At 39.4% G+C, this 23,755-nt stretch overlaps 1 protein-coding gene across 2 annotated transcripts in view; it reads left to right on the top strand.

The window, feature by feature from the left end:
• The window catches only part of PRKCB (protein kinase C beta), a 677,822-nt gene that overhangs the window by 207,689 nt on the left and 446,378 nt on the right, over nt 1–23,755 (top strand). For both annotated transcript variants that reach the window (XM_001363029.4, XM_001363115.4), the window contains exon 3: nt 22,182–22,264. In XM_001363029.4, coding sequence (XP_001363066.1) covers nt 22,182–22,264 — 83 coding nt within the window. The remainder of the gene's footprint in view (nt 1–22,181; nt 22,265–23,755) is intronic.

Raw genomic sequence — 23,755 nt, 5'->3', positions numbered from 1 at the left:
CATTCTTAATGTCTCACATGAAGCAACTGTAAGAATGGTCTCTGAGCCTTTATCCTCCTCCATACCCTCTGTACATGTTTTCATCAGGTTATGTTCATTCATTCTTCTAATTTCTTCTCAGTTTCTCCATTTCCATAGTCATCAGTTGTTGCCAGAAATGACCACATTGGACACTCTTTTGAGGTGGTGGGAGGTGGAGCTCGGTTTTTGGAAGATCAGATAAGGAATTGTCAGCACAAAGCTGCAGAGCAGGTCATCACTGCTTAGATTTCTTTGTATACTGTACTATAGTCCAAGAACAAGATGGGATCTAACTGAACCCCAAGCAAAAACTGGAGAGGAAAGAGTATTTCACGCAAGTTCTTAATGGTCTTCCCTGGCTCTGTTCCTTCATCTTCTCCATATTGTACTGTGAATCTTATAAATGAGGGGATGGTTTGACAATTGCACTCGAGTGCCAAATGCAGTCCAGACCTAGATAAACAGAAATCCTTGACTCAAGAATGGATGGAGTCCCATAAGTCTGTATCTAGTGGGAAACCTTAGGTTTCTTTTCCTACTTTCACAACATTTGCCAAGGCCACCTTCATCCAGATTATTGATTCAGACCTAGATCACAGAGATAGTCTCCTAGCTGATCTTTTAGTTAAAACTCCTTTTGATACACCTTGACTTTTGTTACCTATGGTGCTGCTACACATGAAAGATTCATCTTCTTAATCCACTCAAAGAGTGTAAGGAATGCTTATTGAGTCCCTCTATGTGCAAAACACGAAGGAAAATCCCCACAACATTTCAGTGTATCAAAGGATCCATAATTTCATTAGTATGGATCCCCCCCTCAGCTGATGCAGATTATAACTCCTTCATGCCATAGAGGATGGTGGCTTTAAATAAAATACGTCACCTGGTGGCCATTCTGGGCAAGAGCCTTTCTGACCTTGGTTAAGCTGATCTTTGAATGACAGATACACTGTTGGACTTGTATTCAAAGCCTTCCCAGTATGGTAACTCTTAAAAGAGTTTGTGCTCTGCTGGCATTAGCTATAAGAACTGAGGTTCCCTTCTATGTTAGGACAAGACAATAGTGTAAGATTTTATTAGAAGGGATAAAAGAACAGCTTACACTTCTGTGTTGTTGTTCAGTTGTTTCAGTTCTATTTGTGATTCCGTTTAGGCAAAGATCAGAGTAGTTTGCCATTTCTTGCTCCATCTTATTTGATAGATGAGGAAACTGAGGCAAGTAGGGTTAAATGGCTTGCCCAGGGTCACACAGATAGGGTCTGATGCCAGATTTGAACTCTGGAAGATGAGTCTTTCTGATTCCAAGCCCAGAGCTCTATCCACTATGCCAACTAGCTGCTCCTAATATTTATGTAGTGCAAAGCAATTTATATGCATATATAGATACACACAAATATATATGTATTTATACTATACATACACACACACACACACACATACACTCTTAATTCTTACATTAACTATATGAAGTAGGTTGGAAAGAAGTACTCCTTGTTTTTCAATTGTGAAGCGTTATTCTTATGATGTCATTAGTCAGCCAAAATTCTTTTTCAGTCACTCATTGTTTACAGAATAAAATCCAAAACTGCCTAGGCTGGTATTTGGGACCTTTTACAATCTGGAATCAACCTACCTTTCTGGCCTCATTTCATACTTTACCCCTTCATTCACCCATCCTTCCTCTATCCTTTTGTCTGTACAGTTATGTTTGCATGTAATACTTCCCCCCTTCATCACTGCCTTAGCCTCAATCTGCTGACATCTCTCATTCAAGGCTGAGCTCAAATTGGCCCCTGCCATGAATTTTTATCCCCATAAACTAGGAGTTACTGTCTCCTCTTCTGAATATTCTTAACACATTAGTTTGTACTCTCTTCTGTACTCAGCACATTCTATTTGGATTATAGTTATTTATGTACGTGTGTTTTATTCCCTACTAGACTTAAGCTCTTTGAGAACAGGAACCATAGTTCTTTATTTAATAGCATAGGGATCACAGAAAAGATGAAACCAAAAAAGAAGTTGGTAGGTATCCTTATTCATATGCATATTCATTTCTTTTTTTAAAAAATAGGTTTTATTGCTATCTTTTCTTTTCACACTGTCTATATTCTTAAGATTGAACTGTTGCATTCTTCCCTCATCCCTCTCCTTATCCCCACCCAGAAATTCCTTCTTTCTGCCATTTTTAAAAAGGAAGAGTAAAAGAGTTCAGCAAATTTCCTTTCATTAAAAAAAAAAGAGGAGAAAAAAGTCAGCAAAACAATCAACATATTGAAAAAAACTTGATGTTATATACTATCTTCCACCACTGGGATCCAGAAACATCTGTAAAAGAGCAGAAGAAATCTCTCTTCTTTGGGCCAAGTTTAATTTTTACAATTTTACAAAATTCAATGAGGCAGTGAACAAATAGCTGGTTCTGGAGTTAAGAAGACTCCAGACCTGAATTCAAATTCAGTCTCAGACACATTATCTTTTTGACCCTGGGCAAATCATTTGACCTATGTCTGTCTCTGTTTCCTCAACTACAAAATGAGAATAATAACGGCACTTATTTCCTATGGTTATTATGAGGATCCAATGATATATTTGCAAAGCATTTAGCATAGTGTCTGTCCCATAATAGGTTTTTAATAAATGCTTATTTCCTTCCTTCCTTCCTTCCTTCCTTCCTTCCTTCCTTCCTTCCTTCCTTCCTTCCTTCCTTCCTTCCTTCCTTCCTTCCTTCCTTCCTTCCTTCCTTCCTTCCTTCCTTCCTTCCTTCCTTCCTTCCTTCCTTCCTTCCTTCCTTCCTTCCTTCCTTCCTTCCTTCCTTCCTTCCTTCCTTCCTTCCTTCCTTCCTTCCTTCCTTCCTTCCTTCCTTCCTTCCTTCCTTCCTTCCTTCCTTCCTTCCTTCCTTCTCTTGTTTTGTAGCAGTTGGTTTTTCTATTTATATTGTTTTTATTATTTTCCTAGCTCTATGTATTTTGTTTTGCATCAGTTTATGTTAGTTTTTCCATGCTTATCTGTGTTCCTTGTTCCTATTATAGCACAGTAATAAATATTTCACTACATTCGTGGAGCATAATATATCTAGTCTTTCCTCAATATATGGGAATTTTCTTTTTTTTCTGGATCTATACTGCCACAAAAAGTGCTTTAGTAGAAGTTTTGATAGCTATTGAGCCATTCTTTTTCATTCGTGACCTCCTTGTGGCATATACCTAATGGTGTCAGCTTTGAGTCATTTGTGTTCCTTTCAGTACCCTGAATGGGGTCTTACTTTCAGTAGACTTTCTAGAAACATTTGTTGAATATATGAATGCATGATAGGAAACCATTCGATTTCCATGATTTTCTCTAACTTCCTTTCCCACAAGTAGAAATGAAGCAGTGGAAAGTCACAAATTCATGAAAGGTCAGAACAGGAAGGGATCTCTGACATCATGTAGTCCAGTGGTTCTCAATGTATGGTTTGGATACCCCTTTGAGTAAGTTCTTAAAGTAAAAATTATTTCATAATAGTTCGGGAAAATTGCCTATTTTGATATTCTTCACATTTCTAACTACCTTTCTGGGTTAGGCTAGATTTTCTTTATATACTTCATTGAAGATTATATATTGCAACAGATTGAATGTTGAGGCTGATATGAGAATTCAGCTGTCTTCTATTAAGCTAGACCTTAAAGTGATTTGCAAAAACATGTAAAACAACACAATTCTCACTAATCTTTTTTTAGAAAATAGCTTTATTTTTCATAAAAATGTGTTATTTGTGTTAAGATGGAATGAATTTAGTATTGTTTTAAAATAAATTAAAAAATAACTTTAAAAATTATCAATTTTATTCTAATACAGAAAATATTTCTGGATATACCTCACATAAACAAAAGCTTTCTAGGGTCCTCAATACATTTTTAAAGAGTAGAAAAGAGGTTTTGAAACCAAGAAATTTGATAACCAATGGCCATATATTAATTGTTTAATAAGTGTTTGTTGCTTGACTGACTGTGGCTATACCTCTCTAGTCTTCATTTCTTTATCTATAAAATGAGAGATTTGGATATGACCTCTGAGAGTCTCTTCCAACTCTGAATCTATGACAAGAAACTTATTAAGATGAATAGCAATCATGATGAACCAAAGGATACAAAGCAAACGGCTCAGAGGCAAAACAATCTTTTAAATAATTAAGCAATAGCTCTGTGACAAATATTTTTTAAAAAATAGTATCACAGAATTATTTTTTTAAGCATGAAGGTTTTTTTTAAATTATCAAAAACACCAAAAACAACTTTTACTTTCTGAGGAACTATGACTAGAATTCCAACTCTCATAATCAAGCCCAGGAGACAAGCTGATAAATTTTCTAGATATTTAATTTAAAGTACTAACACACCAAGTGAATATCAGATTCTTTTGCTACAGGCTGCCCAGGATGGAGATGTCTGGGAAAGAAAAGAACTTGAAGCAGACATGCAAATCAGGAGTGGCCCAAAAGACTAGGCTTAAAGGAAATTAGGTCATCTCCAGACTAATGAAGTTATAATACAAATTAAAGTCTAACCACAACCCAGAGACTTTTCAGGGTCTATTCTTCCTTAAAATTAGCTCAAACATAGGCAAGACTTATAAATAATTAGATGTGTTCAACAAAGAAAAGGGTACAGAGATCCAAAGAGAAAGATATGAGGGGGGGTCAATGGTATTATGGGTGATCTTAAACAAGACCAGATGATCCCTTTTGAGTATTTTTAGTATGAATTCATGTTTCATGTAAAGTTGGGTCCAAATCAGTGGTTCTCAAACTTTTTGGTCCCAGGACCCTTTGATGCTCTTAAAAATTATTGAGGACCTTCCCCAAAAGCTCTTCTTTATGTGGGTTATATCTATTAGTTTGCCATATCAGAAATGAAAACATCTCAGTATTATTAGAAAAGTTCTAACCTCAGGGTCTCCAATCAGTCTCCATACCATGCTTTTTTAACCATTGTACTGAGCACTGAAGATTTTTTAAAATGCACACACACACACACAGAGGAATGGAAAACAAAACATGGAGGGAGACAACACATAAAAGTGTTCATAGAATTTATATATATATTTATATTACAAATAGAATATAATCTCAAAGGTAAGGCACAATCAGTTAAAGGTGGGAGGAAAAAACCAGGAAAAGGTTTCCTGCAGAAGATAGAATTTAAGGTGAGTCATGAAGGAGTCCAGAAAAGCAGAGTTGGAAGTGAGGAGGAAAAAAGAGCATTGTAGGCATTAGAGACAACTACTGAAAAGTCAGAGGTGGGAGATGGAGTACCATGTTTGAGAATTTGGAAGACTATTATTGCTTTTTTTTTTTGCCCATCCGAAATGTCGTTTATTACAGAAGTCAGAAGAGTGATCACCGGGGACAGTCACTGGGGGGAAGGGGACGATCAGGGCTCAAACACTGATTGGGAGGGATGGGGGTTCAAGGCTGGGGGGAACAGGCAGCTAGATATTGCAGTAGATAGTAAGGACTGGGCTAGAGTCAGGAAGGCTCATCTTCCTTATGTCAAATCTAGCCTCAGACATTTACTAGCTGTGTGACTTTGGGCAAATCACTTAGTTCTGTTTGCCTCATTTTCCTCATCTGTAAAATAAACTGGAGAAAGAAATAGCAAAACATTCCAATAATTTTGCCCAAAAAAACACAAACACACACACACACACACACACACACACACACACACACACACACAACCAAATGGTGTCATGAAGAGTCGGGCATGACTGAAAAATGACTGAACACCAATGTTGCTACTAGGTTGTATCATATATGGAGGAAAGTGGAAATTTGAAAAGGTAGGAAGGAGCCAAGATATGAAGGATCCTTGAGGTAATAGGGAGCCACTGAAGTTTATGGAGGAGAAGGGTGAAATGGTCAGACTTGTGCTTTAGGAAGATTAATTTGATTGATGAATACAGGATGTTCTGCAGTGGAGATCGATTTCAATCAGGGAGACCAACTAGCAGATTGTTGCAGTAGTCTAGGTGAACAATAATGAGATCCAGCACCAGTGGTAGCTGTGTAAGAAAGGCATGTGTACCAAAGATGTAGACAGTCACAAATGTCAGAAGCAGGATTTGAATTCAGATGCTCTGGCCTTAAACCACGAGACCTTTTCCTGTTGTATAATGCTTCTTCTCTCAGTTTATTGGTGGAATAAAATTACTGAATTATTGACCCTGAAGAGATGTTTGAGTTTCTTCTCTAGCTGTCTTTTTAATTTTTTTTTTTATTAAAACCCTTACCTTCTGTTTTGGAAGCAATACTGTGTATTGGTTCCAAGGCAGAAGAGTGGTAAGGGCTAGGCAATGGGTTTAAGTGACTTGCCCAGGGTCACACAGCTGGGAAGTGTCTCAGGTCAAATTTGAACCCAGGACCTCCCATCTCTAGGCCTGGCTCTCAATCCACTGAGCCACCCAGCTGTCCCCTCTGTTGCTGTCTTGACAACTCTGATTCTGGAGAATCATTTCTGAGAGTCTCACCGTCTGCTTCTTTTGGAAATGTCTGAAGTCTCTTTCAGCCCCATCAGTGGATGTTATATGATTCTTTATAAACTTTTAGCCTGGAGCTGATCCAGGGAATTGCTGCCCACCTGAGTCACCAGAAAGGAAATGTTGACTTTGTGCACAAAAGCCCCACTCCTGCCGCATTTTATGTGGATGCCAAGAGCTTCCAGCTGAACCTACCAGTTACGTGTCTTTTCCCTGAGTAATTAGACTGAACCTCTACTCTGCAATGTTCTTAAGGATTTTGCTATATGCTGAAGCTCACTTCTCAAACAAGTATGGGTTTATCCTCAGAGAAATCAATTGGGATTACGTCTGACTCTCCATCTAATTCAAGAAAGAAATGCCACAACTGGGAGGTAGTGGGTTCTAATGGACTCCCTGTATTGAGAAATGGGACCCAAGTTGAGGTTCTGGTAGATTCTGAAGCTTCTTTGCTGGGTCATTTTGGACAAGGCATTTCCATTGTTCTGATCTATCTCCTTTGTTAAATAATAATAATAATAATAATAATAATAATAATAATAATAATAATAATGGGGGGGGGTGGGATGGACTAGATGAGGCAGCTGGGTGGGATACTGGATAGAGCACTGGACCTAAAGTAAGGAAGACCTATGTTGAAATCCAATCTCAGATACTATCCAGGTGGCTCTGGGCAAGTCACTTAATCTCCATTTGCCTCAGTTCCCTCCGTTGGAAAATGGGGATCATAACAGCTCCTACTTCCCAGAATTATTGTGAAGATCAAATGAAAGAGTCTTTGTAAAGCCCTTACTTAGCACGGTGCCTGAAACGTATTCTGCTCTCTGTATCTTTACCCTTGTCTCCAATCCACCATCAATTTTAAGATCCCTCCTAGCTTCCCTGCACTATGAACATGATTTCAGTTCTATGATTGAAATAGCCGCAGTGCTATTTCTTTGTTATGTCAATACTAGGGGACAAATCCTACCCAGTGTCACTGAAATCCCTTTGCAGTTGTAGGAGCTTCTGCATTTGGGCTTCTGCACATATCCCTGATTGTTCTCATTCTTGAATTTTTATTATATATATTACTCTCTTCAATCCCAAACAATTCTCACTAATAGATTTCTAATTTCTTCCTTCCTGCTTCCCTTCTGTTACTGCTTTTGGACACAAATGACCTTTGAGTAACCAGAGAGGAAATGGAAGAGAATTTGATGATTCAAAAAAGAAAAAAAGAATATATTTAATCTGTAGAGAGTATAAAAACTAAGGAATGGAGATATGGTCACCTGGAAAACCATTCCTCTCTGGCAGCTTGCTGTTATGAATGAATGAATAAATGATTCAATCGGTTTAAGTCTTTTATTAAGCACCACTGGCCTGCCTGAAAAAAAGATGAAATCACAATTGTTTGTTCTGTCAAGAAACTTGGATTCTAATAGGGACAGACATGAACATATATTGATATATATTCATGCAATGTGTATCAGTACTTGGGCAGCTAGGTGGCACAGTGGATAGAGAGCTGGGTCAAAAGTCAGGAAGATTCATCTTCCTGAGTTCAAAACTGGCCTCAGACACTTACTAGCTGTGTGACCCTGAGCAAGTCACTTTAAAACAATATTTGCCTCAGTTTCTTATCCCTAAAATGAAATAGAGAAGTTAATGGCAAGCCACTCCATTATCTTTGCCAAGAAAACTCTAAATGAGGGTCACAAAGAGTAGAACCTGCCTAAACAACAAAATTCCAGTATGTAAACTCTAATATGAGCATTTATCAGTGGATCTGCTCTGTCATCAGTGTGAGCATTCTCTTATCACAACCCTAAACCTTCTCCTCCCGAGTGATTCTAGATCTCTGTTCTTCCCTACTTCCTTCTGAGAGAACTGGCCAAAGTATTGTTGGCTTCCCTCCATGCATTTTAATAGTCCAGAAGTACCAGTGACATTCACATTGTTGTTGCTCTTTATTTTCTCAATGTGACCAGTTTACTTCCTTTTCTGATTATATATTTCCTTGAGAATGTTCCTTATTGTCTTTCCATTCCTCCATTCAATAATTAAATTAATTCAAACATTTTTAAATCACCATTTTATTTATTAACTTATTCATGGATCACATTTCTTCTATAAGATAAGGGAATTGGACTTGTGAATATCTAAGGTTCTTTTCAGCTCTAATATTCTCTGTTAGGCTCTAAAGTCTTCCTACCACCTCCCTTCCTCCATTCCTCCCTCCGTTCCTCCCTCCATTCCTCTCTTCCTCCCTCCCTTCCTTCCTCCCTCCCTCCCTCCCTCCCTCCCTCCCTCCCTCCCTCCCTCCCTTCCTTCCTTCCTTCCTTCCTTCCTTCCTTCCTTCCTTCCTTCCTTCCTTCCTTCCTTCCTTCCTTCCTTCCTTCCTTCCTTCCTTCCTTCCTTCCTTCCTTCCTTCCTTCCTTCCTTCCTTCCTTCCTTCCTTCCTTCCTTTCCTTCCTTCCTTTTCTCCCTCTCCCTTTCCCTCTCCCTCTCCCTCTCCCTCTCCCTCTTGATCTCTGCATCTTGCCCAGGCTACTTATGGACCCAGTCCCTTTCTGATTAACTTTACAACTTTGACCTGGATTTCTTTATAACACTACCTGGTGGCTTCCTACTCACAGAGATTCATCATCATAAACCCAATGCAGACCTGCCCACCATCAGCACAGTTAACTTAATCTAGGTATCCCAGAGCTCAATAGATCTGCCCACTCCAGCCTTCCTACACTGGTCAGCACTACAGTCATTTGCCAATGTGCCCAGCTCCAAAGTCTCTTTCATGCAATGCAGAATCACATCTTTGGAAAGTATTTAGTCCTTGCTTCTATTGAGAGTATAGGGCCAACAAAGCCGTTGATTAAGGGAATTCAATGGGGCCCAAGGAAGAGAATCCTCCTGGAAAAGAGGTTTGCCCGGGCTACAATCAAGGAGAGTAAAGTAAATGCTAGGCATCATCAAGCCAGAGTTTATGGGATAACCAGCAATTAAAAAAAAAAACTTGGCAAGTTATCAGTGAGATTACAGAAATGTTTTATGAAGGGGAAGCAGTAGTTAATGATGAAATGATAATTTTGACTCATGGATTTTTACTCCAAGAGTATTATTTTATGGCAGTGGTGTACAAGATACAGCCTTTCTTTGTTCTCCTTTCTATCCCTTGGGGCTAGTCAGAAGGGAGAGTCTAATCTATGCCTGAAGTAGAAGTCATCCCTGCTGCAAGGATGCTTCATATCCCTATTTCAATTCCCTGATAAGTAGTCATCCAGCCTCCATTTAGAACATCTAAAGAAAAAGAACTCATCCCTATTCTATTTTTAGATAACTAATTGTCAAGAATTTTCTCTTTCTTTTTAGCTGAAATTTGCCTCTCTAACTTTTACCCATTCCAAATGTCCTCTGGGACTAAGCAAGAAAAGTCTAAACCCTCTTTCTTCTTATTTGCCTCTTTTTTCAGGTTAAATTGCCAGGTTTCTTCAGCCATTCCCAATCTAGGTTAAATTAACACAGAGAAACTTCATTTTTGTCAATGGCCTTCCTAAAAAACAGTGATCATAATTGACAATAGTACTCTGGGTGGTGGAGTCTAACTAGTGTAACAGGAGTACACCTCTCCCTTGTTATGGACATTAGGATTAACAACAACAACAACAACAACAACAAAAACCCTTTTCTTCTGTTTTAGAATCAACACTAAGTGTTGGTACCAGGGAAGAAGTGTGATAAGAACTAGGCCATTAGTGTTAAGTGACTTACCCAGGGTCACACAGCTAGGAACTATCTGAAGTCAGATTTGAACCTAGGACTTCCCATCTCTAGACCTGGTTCTTTATCCACTGAGTCATTAGCTTCTCCAACACTAGGATTTTATTTAAAAAGTCCAATATCACATCGATTTTTTTTTGGCTTGTTAATTCCTTGATAAGTCACCTTTTTAATTTATATGTAGCTTATGCTGCAATAAACCCGCTGATTTTTTTTTAGTGGATTTTTTGGGCCAAATTTTCCCCAACTAGTGGTGTATATTTGATATTTTTAAGTCATGTGGGCTTTTTTCTTTATCTTTATTCAATTATATTTTGTTAAATTCAGCCAATTGGTCTACACCAGGGGTCCCCAAACTATGGTCCTTGGGCCATGTGGCCCCCTGAGGCCAAGTATCTGGCCCCCACTGCACTTCCGGAAGGGGCACCTCTTTCATTGGTGGTCGGTGGGTCAGTGAGAGGATCACTGTATGTGGCAGTGCCACAAAGCATGGCATCACTCTCGTACAGTACTACTTCCGGTGACATAATCCTTTGCTTGGCACCTTAGAACGAGGTGTCTCACAAAGGATTATGTGGCTGCACAATGGAAAACACCAGCATGGTGGGGGGCGATCTGGGGGAGGGGATTCCTCACTGTGTATACTGCTGCCTGGTTAGGGTTAGGGTTAGGTTTTTATAGTCCAGCCCTCCAACAGTCTGAGGGACAGTGAACTGCCCCCTGTGTAAACGTTTGGGGACCCCTGGTAGGTTGTTGAATTCTTTTTTTTTTTTGGTCTTCATTAGCTCCATTTAAGATCTTTGTGAGCTTTGTGTCATCTGTAGATTTGACAAACTATGCCTTCATCTAGAAGGGTGATAAAAATGTTGAGTGACAGATCCCAGTGGCATTCTACTACAGACCTCCCTCCGCATGGACATTGACTCATTAGTCACCATTATTTGTGACTAAAGGTTCAACTTCTTATAAACTGGCCCAACGTCACTATCATTGATGCCACAATGCTCTGACTTGTCTATGAGGATGAAAGGAGAAACTTATTCCATGCTTTACCGACATCTAAGCATTCTGTGCCTATCATTTCAGGCACCCTGTTCAAAGATGTGACATTCTTAATGAAGCTCTAGTAGCTTGCAGGGATCACCATCTCAAGAATTCTGACATTCATCTCTGCCCTGTTGTTTATTTGCTGGTCCCATTGAGCTCCCATTCCAGGAGTCTCAATTATCCCTGGTTCTGTTGAGAGGACCCTATAATATAGAAAATCCCTTTTCACCTCCTACCCAAGAGACCAATCCTACCTCCACCAGTTTTCTGAATCCCTTCATTGAATGGGTCTTTCAGGCTCTGAATAGAGACTGAATAGCTCATTTAGAATGGAGATTGGAACTAATTTAAAGGTATTCTTGGAGCACTGCTCCAGGGAAGCTTTTTCTAGGAGTGCAGACTTTTCACATATTTCATGCCAATAAAGTCTTCCTGTAATTTATTTTCAGGAGAAATACATTGATATAAAAGGAGGAAACTTGGAGGAAGATTAGAGAGGGGTGCATGTTAGAACTATGAGCAGTTGGATCAGCTGTTGCTAGGTCTTCTCAGAATTTAATAACGGAGCAAAATAAAAACAGAATGAATGGCCAGTTCAGCACCGCCTTACACCGACCTTAGAGGACTAGCACATAGGGTAGGATGAGGTATTAAAAGGAAATATTGAACTTGGAGTAGGTCTGAGTTCTTGCTCCCACCCGTGATTGTGGCAAATCATTTTTCTAAACCCTCAGTTTCCTCATTTATAAATCAAGAGTATTAATACTTGTAATACTTATTTCATTAGACTTTTGTACACATCAAATGTTTGCATTTTCATGCAAATGCAGATTCAATTCTGTAAACATTTACTCCAGCACTTAGGATGGGAACACATGACTCAATCCATGTCCTCTTGGAGTTTATAGTATAATGAACCTATTTTTTTTTAAACCCTTACCTTCCGTCTTGGAGTGAATACTGTATATTGGTTCCAAAGCAGAAGAGTGGTAAGGGCTAGGCAATGGGAGTCAAGTGACTTGCCCAGGGTCACATAGCTGGGAAGTGTCTGAGGCCAAATTTGAACCTAGGACCTCCCGTCTCTAGGCATGGCTCTCAATCCACTGGGCTACCCAACTGCCCCCAGTAATGAACCTATACACAACTGTTTATAATAGAAAACAGAACTCAGTCTAGGACATCACCTCTTAACTGCATTGAGAAAATAGAATCTGTCTGGAGTTCTTTCTTCATGCCTACTCTATACCTCAAAATCCCTCCTCATCATTTCCCTTCTTTCCTTCCTTTTCTCTAGTTCCTGATTTAGAGGTGACTTTTCCTTATCAAGCCCAATCCCCTACTTGTACTCTTGGCACCTCCAGGGATTGTCTCCTAAGATTATTTTCTGTCTGTCCTTCAATTTCTTTTTATCCACTGACTCTTTCCCATTGCCCACAAATATGTCCAGGTCTCCCCTATCCCTAGGGGAAAAAAAGTTCATTTTTCCATCCTTTCAATCTAGCATGCTATTTCTCTTTTCCTTGTCATAGCTAACCCCCAAGAAGAGGGCATATAGAGTCATTGCCTGCTTTCATTCATCCCATATACTCATCTCAAATAGACGTCCCCATATCTGAAATAGATTTTCTTCTCATCTCTGTCCTGTAGAAAGTGTAGCTACTTCAAAACACAACTCCATCACCTTGGATAGCAGTCGTTTCCTGATCCCTTCCATTAGTGCTCTCTCCCTCTTCAGATGGCCATGTAAAACTTTGTTTCAATGGTGCCCTTTATCAACTCTGTAAATTTGTTTATTTGTCAATCTAAGCTAACTGATAATTAAGTATCTTTCCCTATCCCCTGCTAGGATGCAAGCTCCTTAAGATCAAGGACCATCTTTGGCTTTGCAACCCTGGCATAGTACCTTGCACATAGTAGGCACTTAATACATGACTATTAAATCATATTGGATTTACTTATGCATTGCACTCCTTAGACTTGTCTCTGAGAGACTTTGAGAACTTTGCAGTTAGGGAGTCAACCTTCAAAGATGTTGTTTAGCAAGCTTTTATCAAGGCAGAAGTAAGGCAGGTTCCATTTCTAGCAACAGACAGATTTCCATTTAGATACTAACATGACAAAGTAAGGGGGAAAAGACATAGGAATAGACTAAGGGCATTTCATCATATGCTGGATCAGATTAAAAGCAGGATCCTGTGAGCACTCATAAACTTTGAAATATTCCCTTTCACTGTTATCAACAAATCAACAAACCTTAGGTAGGTGTGGTAGGTAGGTAAGAATGATTCTTGTCTTCAGGGTCTGTTCGACACTAGTTGGGGGGAATCATCATCATCATCATAATCATTTTAACATATAGAACTTATTATGTTCCAGTTCCTATGTTAAGTGCTTCTACAATTATTATCTCATTTGATTCATTGGAAGGTGGTTGCTAGTATTATCTCCATTTTACAGATGAGTAAACCAAGAGAAGCAAATGTTAAGCAATTTGATAAATTTGGACTCATGTCTTCCTGATTTTTAGACTCTGGAACTATTGATTTTGCAACCTAGTGGCAACTAGCTAACTAATGTTATATCATTGCATGAGAATTACATTAATAACAAAAAATTCATTTGAAGCTTCAGAGGGGAAAGCTGGAACTAAGGAAGGCTTCTTGGTGGAGGTGGCATTTCAACTAAGCTTTGAAGTATGGGTATGGATTCAGTGGGTTAAGAATGGGAGGTTTGGGGGCATTTTGAGCCTTGAAAGTAGCCTAAGAATAATAGACATAAAAGTGTGAAAGCACAGCATAGATTGGGGGTGTCTAATTGGAATAACTCATGGTTTGGAGTGAAGAAGGTAATATAAAATTGGACTAGAAATATAGGTTGGCATCAGGTTGTGGAGGGTCTTGAATTCTAGGCCAAGTAGTTTGAACTTTGCTGAGAGACAGTAGGGAAATACTGAAGATTTTGGGATAGAGGCATAACCTGGCCAAAAATACAAATTGAATTTTTTTCTAGGAGGGGCCTGAAGCATAAACTGTAGCATGACAAGCCATAGAGATGCAAATATTTGTAAGGAAGCCATTGGAATGGTTAAGGATGGTAGAAAGTAGGGCACAGTGTGAGAGATATTGTGAACAAGGATTGGGAGTCCCTGGTAAGGGACTGAATATGAGAGAAGAATTAAAGATGGTTCCAGAGTTTTGCCAATGGCAGAGTGAGTTAATGCTTCTCTCAAGAGGAAAAATCACGAAGTATTACATGAAAAGATGAAGTCTCATTCAGGAGCTCCTATCGGCAAATGAGCAGGTCTGCAGGTAGATAGCAACTGACCTCCAAGTTAAGTTAAATAGAGTGGGCCGAGAGGTTTCTGGCCATGGCTATACAAGAGATGAATTGGCTGAAAGATCTAACAAGAAGAAAAAAGAAGACCGAGGGTCTTGCTTCTAGGAAGGATGGAAGACCAGAGGAATTCTACAGTTTTCTGCAGTCTGTTGTGTTTCTATTTCTAATGGTACTAGCAGAAAAGACAGGTTGTTCTATCTCTAGAGCAGAAGTTCTTAACTGTTTTTTATGTGTGTCATGGGCCCTGTTGGCAGTCAGGTGAAATCTATGGATTCCTTGATAATGTTGCCTACATTTATAATCAAAGCAAATGCTAAATTTCAGTTAAAGGTTAGTGAAAATAAAGCTGTGGTTTTTCCACTTCTAAGTTCATGGATCCCCTGGAATCGATCCAGGGATCTCAGGATAAGAACCCCCATTGTAGAAGGAGAAAGGGGAAAGGATGGAGTGATGCATTACTCTCCAAGGTATTAAAGAGGGTGACATGTTGCTTAAAGAATGGAAGACATACTTCAAGGTCAGAAGTGAAGAGGAAGATTTTCAACTAATAGAGAATCCTGACCTGTGTCAAGAGGTTAGAGGTTAGAAAACTCTGACACAGAGTAGGGAAGGAAGAAAGACCACTGAGAGCTAAATAAGAGGTATGAGAAGGCAAAGCTACACCCTTTCAGGAGGAAGCAGCTTCTAAGGAGTGATGATTCACAGATGGCAGCAGGAGAGAGATTATCCAGCAAGACTCAGAGGAAGAGATGAGTGATGTGAAGAGATAGTGATGGCTGGTGACTCACTCCTGAGTTATCAAGGCAGTGCTTTTTTCGATTTTACATTAGAAAACCAAGACTTAGGACTTAAAAGGATTTTATGGATCATGTGATCCAAACTTCTTATTTTAGAGATGGGGAAACTGAGGTCTTCATTTTGGATATTAGTAATAAAAAGGGCTGATGTTTTTTTGGATTATGTCTGGGACATGTTCGAGAGCCTTGTGATTTTTCCCCCCAAACCTAGCAACCAGTACCCATTTCTGGGGATTTGTATGTGGACTAATAATGCTACCAGAAGTAAACTAGAGAGCATTGCTAGAGTTTAAAAATCCTAGGTAAGAAATTGAAGACATTAGGGCACACATGATGCTTTCATTAGTGCTACTGAATGAAAATAGGGGGAGAAGGGAAGGAATAGAAAGGGAAACAGGAAGAGGAAAATGAGAGGAGGAGAGAGGCAAAGAAGCAAAGGTGGAAACCTGGAAAGTGGACTCCTGGGAAGAAATGGTGTCTGACACAAATGTATTACTGGTGGAGTTGTGAAGGAATCCAACCCTTCTGGAGGACGATTTGGTACCCTGCCTAAAGGGCTATAAAACAATGCATACCCTTTGATCCAGTGATACTACTACTGGGTCTGTATCCCGAGGAAAAGAAATGTTTTTTGAGTACAGGATTTTTATTTTTAGACCACATCCTAAAACATAAAAAAATATGAGTTTTCTTACTCAGGGATGGAACATGCCCAATGAGTATTGGAAGAAGTATTTTCCAGGAATTTTCCAAATCTGAACTAGAGCCCTACCAACAAAAATGGATAATAGATGAAGAGCCAGAAGAGACCTTTGAGGTCATCTGGTCCCTTCATTTTAGAAATGAGATAGCTAAGGCCCAGAGGTTAATGAAGTTAAATGACTTGCCCAAGTCATAAATGGCAGAACTGGTATTTGACTAATAGGATGATCATAACTCAAGAGCTCAAAAGGATATGGAGGGAAAAAAGAAAAAAAATCTTATTCCTTCACATACCTTCAAAGCCAGAGAATATCAGCTTTAAGGCATGCTAATAATAATAATATAATAATTCAAATTAATATATATGAATTTAAGACTTGCCAAGTGCTAAATGCACACGACCATTTTATCCTTACAATGATATTGTGAGGTAGTTCTTGTTATTCCCATTTTGAGGTAATGAAGAAGCTGAGGATCAAAGAGGTCAAAACACTTAACACAGTTTTAAACAGCGTAATTATCTGTTCAAAGTGTTCTTGACTCTGACATTCTATCTATCCACTACACTATGCCTCCTCCCCTATGAAGAATAAGAGCTGTCCAGAAGTCTAGTAATTCATAGGAGACAAAATCCAAGAAGCATCATGGTAGTGAAAACCATAGCCTTCGAATTTTCTACATAATGAACTGCTAGTTGAAGAAGAAATGATGGGAAATTTGTTGAAAAGTGGCCACTCCAGCTTGGTATTCATGGTAGAGAAGGAAAGGAAAGCCAAGCATGGCTTGATGTTCTCTACATTTTGGGAGAAGAGATTTCAAAGAGTTCAAAGAAAATATGGGTAGGATATGGAAGAGGACAAGAATTTATTAAATGCTTACTATGTGCCAGACACTGTGCTATATTTTTGTTCATGTTGTCTCATTTTGAATATCTTATATAGAATTTCATAGCTTAAGGTGCTCTAAGGGAAATTGGAAGAAAAGGAATGGGAAACTCACAAGAATTAAATTCTGAGAATATGAAGAGGAAAAAAATCCAAATAGGAGGTAAAGAGGGAACTAGGTAAAGAGAAAGGCTTGGACATACAGGACACTCATGAACCCATGTAAGTTTTTGAAAACAGGTGGATGCAGGGGCAGAGGAGGAATATGCAATCTTATAAAAATAGTGCAGGAGCACTAAAATTTTGACAAAGTTTAAGCTGATAATAAATGCTAAGGACAAGAAAGAAAATATTTTTTAAATATCTTGTAGAACACAAGAAAAATCAAAGAAGGGATCAGAATGATATTCAAAGTGGATGGGTGGGATGATGATATAGATGAGAGAGAGAGAGAGGACAGAACTCATATCTTTTTCTCCCTATTTTGTTTACTAGGAATGCTTTTTGTCATATTAAAAATGATAATGTTTAACACGTACAAAACATTTTAGCATTTACAAAGCTCTTTTGTTCAATCATTCGATTTTCTACAGTCTTCTTGTCAGGTAGATGCTATTATTATCCTCATTTTAGAGATGAAGATGCTGAGGTTTAGAGAGGAAATAACTTGCCTAGAGTTACACAGCAAGCATTTAAGGCAGGGTCTGAATTTAGGTTTTCTTGATTCCTATTGGTTTACCAGGGAGTAAAAACCCAGATTAAGTACAGAAGAGTAAAAGATCACCTATCTATTCTCATTGAGTTAACAGGTCTATTCAAAGGCCTATTCTATTCAAAGAGATTTTGTTTTCCCAATATATGTAATAATACTTTTCAACATATTTCTCCAAAATTATTAAGATCAAAATTATCTTCTTTCCTCCTTTCTCTCCCCCTCTTGGAGATGGAAAGCAACTTGACCTGCATAATACATATTTGATAATACATGTACTATCATGCAAGACACACTTCCATATTGGTTATTGTTGTAAGAGAATATTCACATAAAACCAAAACCCCTGGATTTTCTACATTGTCAAATATGGGGGGAAAAGCCAAGTAAACAGTAGAGATAGCAGAAGGATCGCTGGGAATGGGGGAGGTTTGCTCAGACCAGAGAATGGCCAATAACCCAATCTTCAATCTAGAGAAAAGTCTGATTACTATGTAGGGGCAACCTGTAGAGAGCCAGCATGGTTTCATTAAGAATTGGCAATGCCAGATTGACATCACTCATGAGGGCACTAAAGATATAGCAAACAGCAATTTCTGCCTTACTTTTCTAGTCTTTCATGATGTCCTCATGGACAAAAGAGACCAGTGTCAGCAAACATTGACCTGGCCTGGTTTGGTATAGAGGTAGACATGGTTTTTTTTTTTTCATGTAAAAATGGTTTTCACACTGTAAAAATCCATTCTTGATTTGTGTTATACAGGAGAGCAGGTTTTGGGGCCATAGTTTGTGAGCCTCTGAAATAGAGAAATATGGGCTAGATAATAGCATGGTTGGAACAGGTTGAATAAACTGATCAAAAGAGATATTTTTAATGGGTCAGTGTAAAAAGAATAATAAATAATGGCTAACATGCCATTATAATATCCCTTTATCTTCATAACAACCTTGCCAGGTAAGTACCTTCATTATTCCCAATTTACAGATTAGAAAAATGAGGCTCAGAGGTTTATTTGCCTAGAGTCACATAGCTAGGGAGACAGAATTTGAACCCAGTTCAGTATTTCATTTCCTGTAACAAGTTTCCTGTGGCTCTGAGCTATTTAAATTTTTTTAATGACCCAAATAAAATCCTAGATGATGTGCTAATCAAATTTTAAATGACATGTATCCTGGAGAGATAGTTAATATGTTTAATGGAAGTGTCAGAATTCAAAAAGATCTCAACAAGTTAGAATGATGAACAGAATCGAATTAAGATTACGTTTAGAAGAAATAAATGTAAATTCTTACAATCAGCTTATTATTAAAGGATGAGGGAGATGATTAGACAAGATTTCATGCAGCAATTTTAGTGTATTTCAAGCTCGGTTATGAGTCAATTGTGTGACATGGCAGTGTCAAACCACTAATTCAATCTTAGACTTTATTAAGAGAAACATAGCCTCCAGGATGAAAGGTGACAATCTGGCTGAATCTGTTCTGCTCTGGTCAAACTATCTGGAGTATTATATTCAGTTTTGGAGACCTCATTTTAGGAAGGCCATTAATAAATTAGAGTTTATCTGAAAAAAAAAAAGGATGTTGAGGGAGCTCTGGAGATCATGCTATGGGGAGAACCTGGTTAAGAGAGAGAGGAGACAGCAGCTACATGGTGTAAAAGAGTCAGGCAAAGCCTTAAAAAAAGATTAGAATCTTAGGCATATTTGTAGGCATTTGAGGAACCAGTAGTGAAGAATAACTGGGTGACACATGGGAGAGAAGGGATGAATGCTGGAGCCAAGTTCCTAGAGAGGATCTGGGGATAGGAGGCAGGATCAAAGGTACAGGGAGTGATTGTAGGGACAATTCTGGGATGAAAGGGATGGCGAAGAGAATGAATGGGGATGCTAAGCAAATCTGAGAAATGGAGGAAGGGAAGAGCAATTGATGGTCCCAATTTGGCAAAGCCATCTGCTGTAAACTAGGGAAACTAGGGAGCTGGTGCTAGGGCTGAGGGGGAGAGAAGAAAGCATTTTAGGAGCAGTTGTAGGGAATGATGGAACGTGTTTGTGAGGGTAGGACAGAGAGTTTGTTGGGTGGCAAAGAAGCCCTGGATGAGGTTATATTGCTATGAAAAAGGCTTGACATCATGAGTTTCTGTAGGAACAATGAGCAACCATGGAGCAGAATGAGAGAAATTAGATGTGGTGTAGAGGGTGGTCCAGGGAGGAGGATTCTCAGGTCATGAGCAATCAAGCATGAAAGGGGAAGGCTTTAGGTAGTAGCCATTGAGATATTAAAGTGACAGGCCATGGCTAGCTTATAGTTTGGTATTTTCAGTCGCTTCTGACACCTCATAATTCCCTTGTAGGGGTTTTCTTGGCAAAGATACAGGAGTGTTTGCTCTTTCCTTTTCTAGCTCATCTTAGAGATGAGGAAGTGAGGCAAACAGGATTAAGTGATTTGCCCTGGTCACACAGCTAGTAAGTGTCTGAGGCTACATTTGAACTTGGGTCTTCCCAAGTCCAGGCTTAGTGTTCTATTCACTGCCCCACTTAGATGCCCTATATGACAGAATAGTAGAAATAGTTAAGGCAATCAGGATGGTTCAAGGGATCCTTAGAAGGACAAGGTGTAGGTTTAATTTGAGTGGAAGGGATAATGATTAGGATGTTGTGGTTGGAGAATGGAATTTCTCTTTCATGGATCTTGGAAACTGGGTAATTCTGAGTGATCCTAACATTATGTGGCTTTGTTGTTAAAGCTCATTGGAAAAAGAAGGGCTTATTGAAGAACTGAGTGATTGAGTCCTAGAAAATTGAGTCAATATAAATATTGTCAAACCATAGAATGTTAAAGCTGGAATGAACTTTGATTTTGGAGCAAAGAATTTGAGCCAGAATTTATTCTTAGGCTAAATCTAAAGAATTCTAGACCATAGACTATCAAGGCCAGAAGGGACCTTAGAATATGTAACATTAGAGGTGGATAGTACTTTAGAACATGGAACCTAGAGCTGGAAGGATCCTGGAAGGATGTAACTTACTTATATAGCTAATTAGTGTTGTTGGGACTAGCACATAACTGTCCCATTGCCTAGATCAGTGCTTTCTTCATAAGGCTGTACGTGAAATGTATTTCACACTCAAATAGATTTTTTGGAAAAAATCCATTTATTTTTATATGACTATCCCATTTTTGACTGTCAGAATTATTGTCCTATTTATACATTGATTCATTTCATTTATAGGGAAATGAAATATTGAATGCTTCAGACAGTCTTAAATGTAAGTTAGGGCCCTACATTTGATATTACTTGTTTCCTTTTTACACTCAAACTATTAATGCTAACCTCAATTTGTCAGCTGAGTATAGCAAAGACAAATACCTCAGATTCTTTGGTTTGCTTTTAACTGGTTTCATTCTTAGCTGATGGTTTTCTGTTGAGTGGGAAGGCATTGTGGGAAAAAATACTGGATTTGGTATCAGAAGACTTGAGTTGGAGTTCTGGCCTCAACCTTTGTGAGCTACATCATTTACAAGGTGCCTTATTGCCCTGAGGCTATTTCTTCATCTGTAAAATGGGGATATTAATACATTATTTACCAAAGGCCAATAATCCAGTCTTCAGTCTAGAGAAAAGTCTGCATACTATGTAAGAATAGTCTATAGAGAGCCAGCATGGTTCCATTAGGAATTGGCCATGCCAGATTGACATCACTCACGAGGACACTAAAGATATAGCAAATGCCATTTTCTGCCTTACTTTTTTAGTCTTTCATGATGTCCTCGTGGACAAGATAGACCAGTGGTCAGCAAACTTTGGCCTGTTTGGCATGGTCAAAAGACAAAAGAAAGACCAAGAAAGCTGTCTTCAGCTATGTAGGCTACTTTTCTTCCCCATCCTCTTTCCCCCCACCTCCCCCCAAGACTTCTTGGAGCATCTTCTTCGATGATCCTCACTCAGCAAGATTCAGCCCTTACAACAACCAGGAGGTTCTTATTTTGACGCTGTGATTTACTATGTGGGTGACAGTGTGGACAAGTCCCTTTCCTCATCTGGAAAATAAGAGGTTTGGGCTAAACCAATGGCTAACGCCCTTTCCAAGCCTTATTTCTAAAATCCTATGATTTGAAGAAACACTTTTTGATCTCCCCGTCTGCTATAGGAAGGGGTTTCTTAGGTAGGCTTCCCCACAAACTCTCAAGCCCCTTCAGAAAGCAAAGACTCCCAGAGCAGGATTTCAGGGGCTCTGAAAACCCAGAGCACATCCCAGGAAAAAATATGTGTTGGTTGAATTTGGTCTCTGTTGAATTTAGTATAAAATCTTGAACTGACCCCGTGGTTTATTGATCTCTTTCTGTGTGTGTGTGTGTGTACGTGTGTGTGTTTGTACACTGTCCTCTCTCTTGCAGTGTGCTGTTTCGTAGTCCATAAGAGATGCCATGAATTTGTCACCTTCTCCTGCCCGGGTGCTGATAAGGGCCCAGCCTCTGATGTAAGTAACTGGACTTGCTAACCTCTCATTATACCCAGTAGGGACAATCATGGAGAAAAAAGGGAGTTTATCTGGAAAAAAATAAATGGAGAGAGGCTCTCTGTTCTTTGTTACTAGGGCCCTGTATGCATGATCCCCGAGATTTACGGTTTATTTTGGTTCGATTAAGAAAAAGCTTTCCAGGGGCAGCTGGGTGGATCAGTGGATAGAGCTCTATGTCTGGGATTGGGAGGTCCTGGGTTCAGATGTGACCTCAGACACTTCCTAGCTGTGTGACCCTGGGCAAAGTTGCTTAACCCCAGTGGCCTAGCCCTTATTGCTCTTTTGCCTTGGGGACGATATTTAATATTGCTCCTAGGACAGAAGGCAAGGGCATAAAAAAACCCTACTTTTCCCCAGTTTTCTGTGTTGTTTATTAGACAAAATGACAGTGGAGAGAAAGTTGACCTTGGAGGCAGGAAGGCCAGGACCTCTGACACATACTGGATGTTTAATGAGCAAATGACTTAACTTCTCAGTCCCTCAGGCAGTTATTGGCCTGTATCAGTAGGTGGAATTTCATCCTAAGAAATTTCCTCACTCTGATGAAATACTGATCGGGACACCCCAGCATCTCCCCCCCCCCAAAAGATTCAGGGCTCTAAAATATTGGCACAAATAATTAACTCTAGGGCAGAATGTTAAGTGAACAGGAAAAATCAGAGAAGGATGGGAGAACAGAAAGGAGGATCACTTCTAGTGAGGGGGCTTTGGGAAGGCTTCATTGAGGAAGTGACATCTCAGGGGATCCTTAAAAAGAGAGTTGGGAATTGTGGACATATGATCTTGGCACGGGGGACATGATACCCAAATGGGCAGAGGGAGAGAGGGAAAGAGGAGATCTGGAATCAGCAAGTAGCTGGGTTCAGATAAAACAGAGTAAAGGAAAGGAAGCAGCAGAAAGTAAGGCTGAAAAGAAAGGGCTGAGCTAGCTGGGTCGGGAGGGGGCTTTGAATGCCAGGCTGAGGAGTTTGTATCTTCTGCTTTAGGCAGTTGGGTTTTGAGCAGAGAAGGGAAGGTTCACCCCCTGAAGGCTTTTGACGAAAGAAGTGACTCGATGGGAGTTGTAGAAGAGAAAGATGACTGACAGGAGGCACCTAATGGATCGGCCAGGGGCTGGGGCTGGGGAGGCAGGAGGTCCAGTTAGGAGGATGTCTCAGTAATCTAAGAGGGAGGTGATGGGAGCTTGAACAGATGGTATCAATTTGAAAGGGAAGTATTTTGAGCTAAGTAGCTACTGCAACTGATTTGCGTTGTCAAAATAAATGAATTAACCTGTTTGGATCCTGCTGAATCCCACCAATTTGGAGTATTTATTTGACTGTCCTGTAACAGAAGTAGCTGTGATGGTGCTTTGCATTCTTCTCCTGTAGCTCTTTATTGGGGAGCACACGGTGTTTTATTGTCACATCTCAGCAGTCATCTGAATAGCTCAGGGACTTGGGGGAACAA

This window comes from Monodelphis domestica, chromosome 7, assembly GCF_027887165.1.
Source record: "Monodelphis domestica isolate mMonDom1 chromosome 7, mMonDom1.pri, whole genome shotgun sequence".
Lineage (NCBI taxonomy): Eukaryota > Metazoa > Chordata > Mammalia > Didelphimorphia > Didelphidae > Monodelphis > Monodelphis domestica.
The sequence above is the reverse complement of the archived record's forward strand: the minus strand, read 5'-3'. Positions and strand labels throughout refer to the sequence as shown.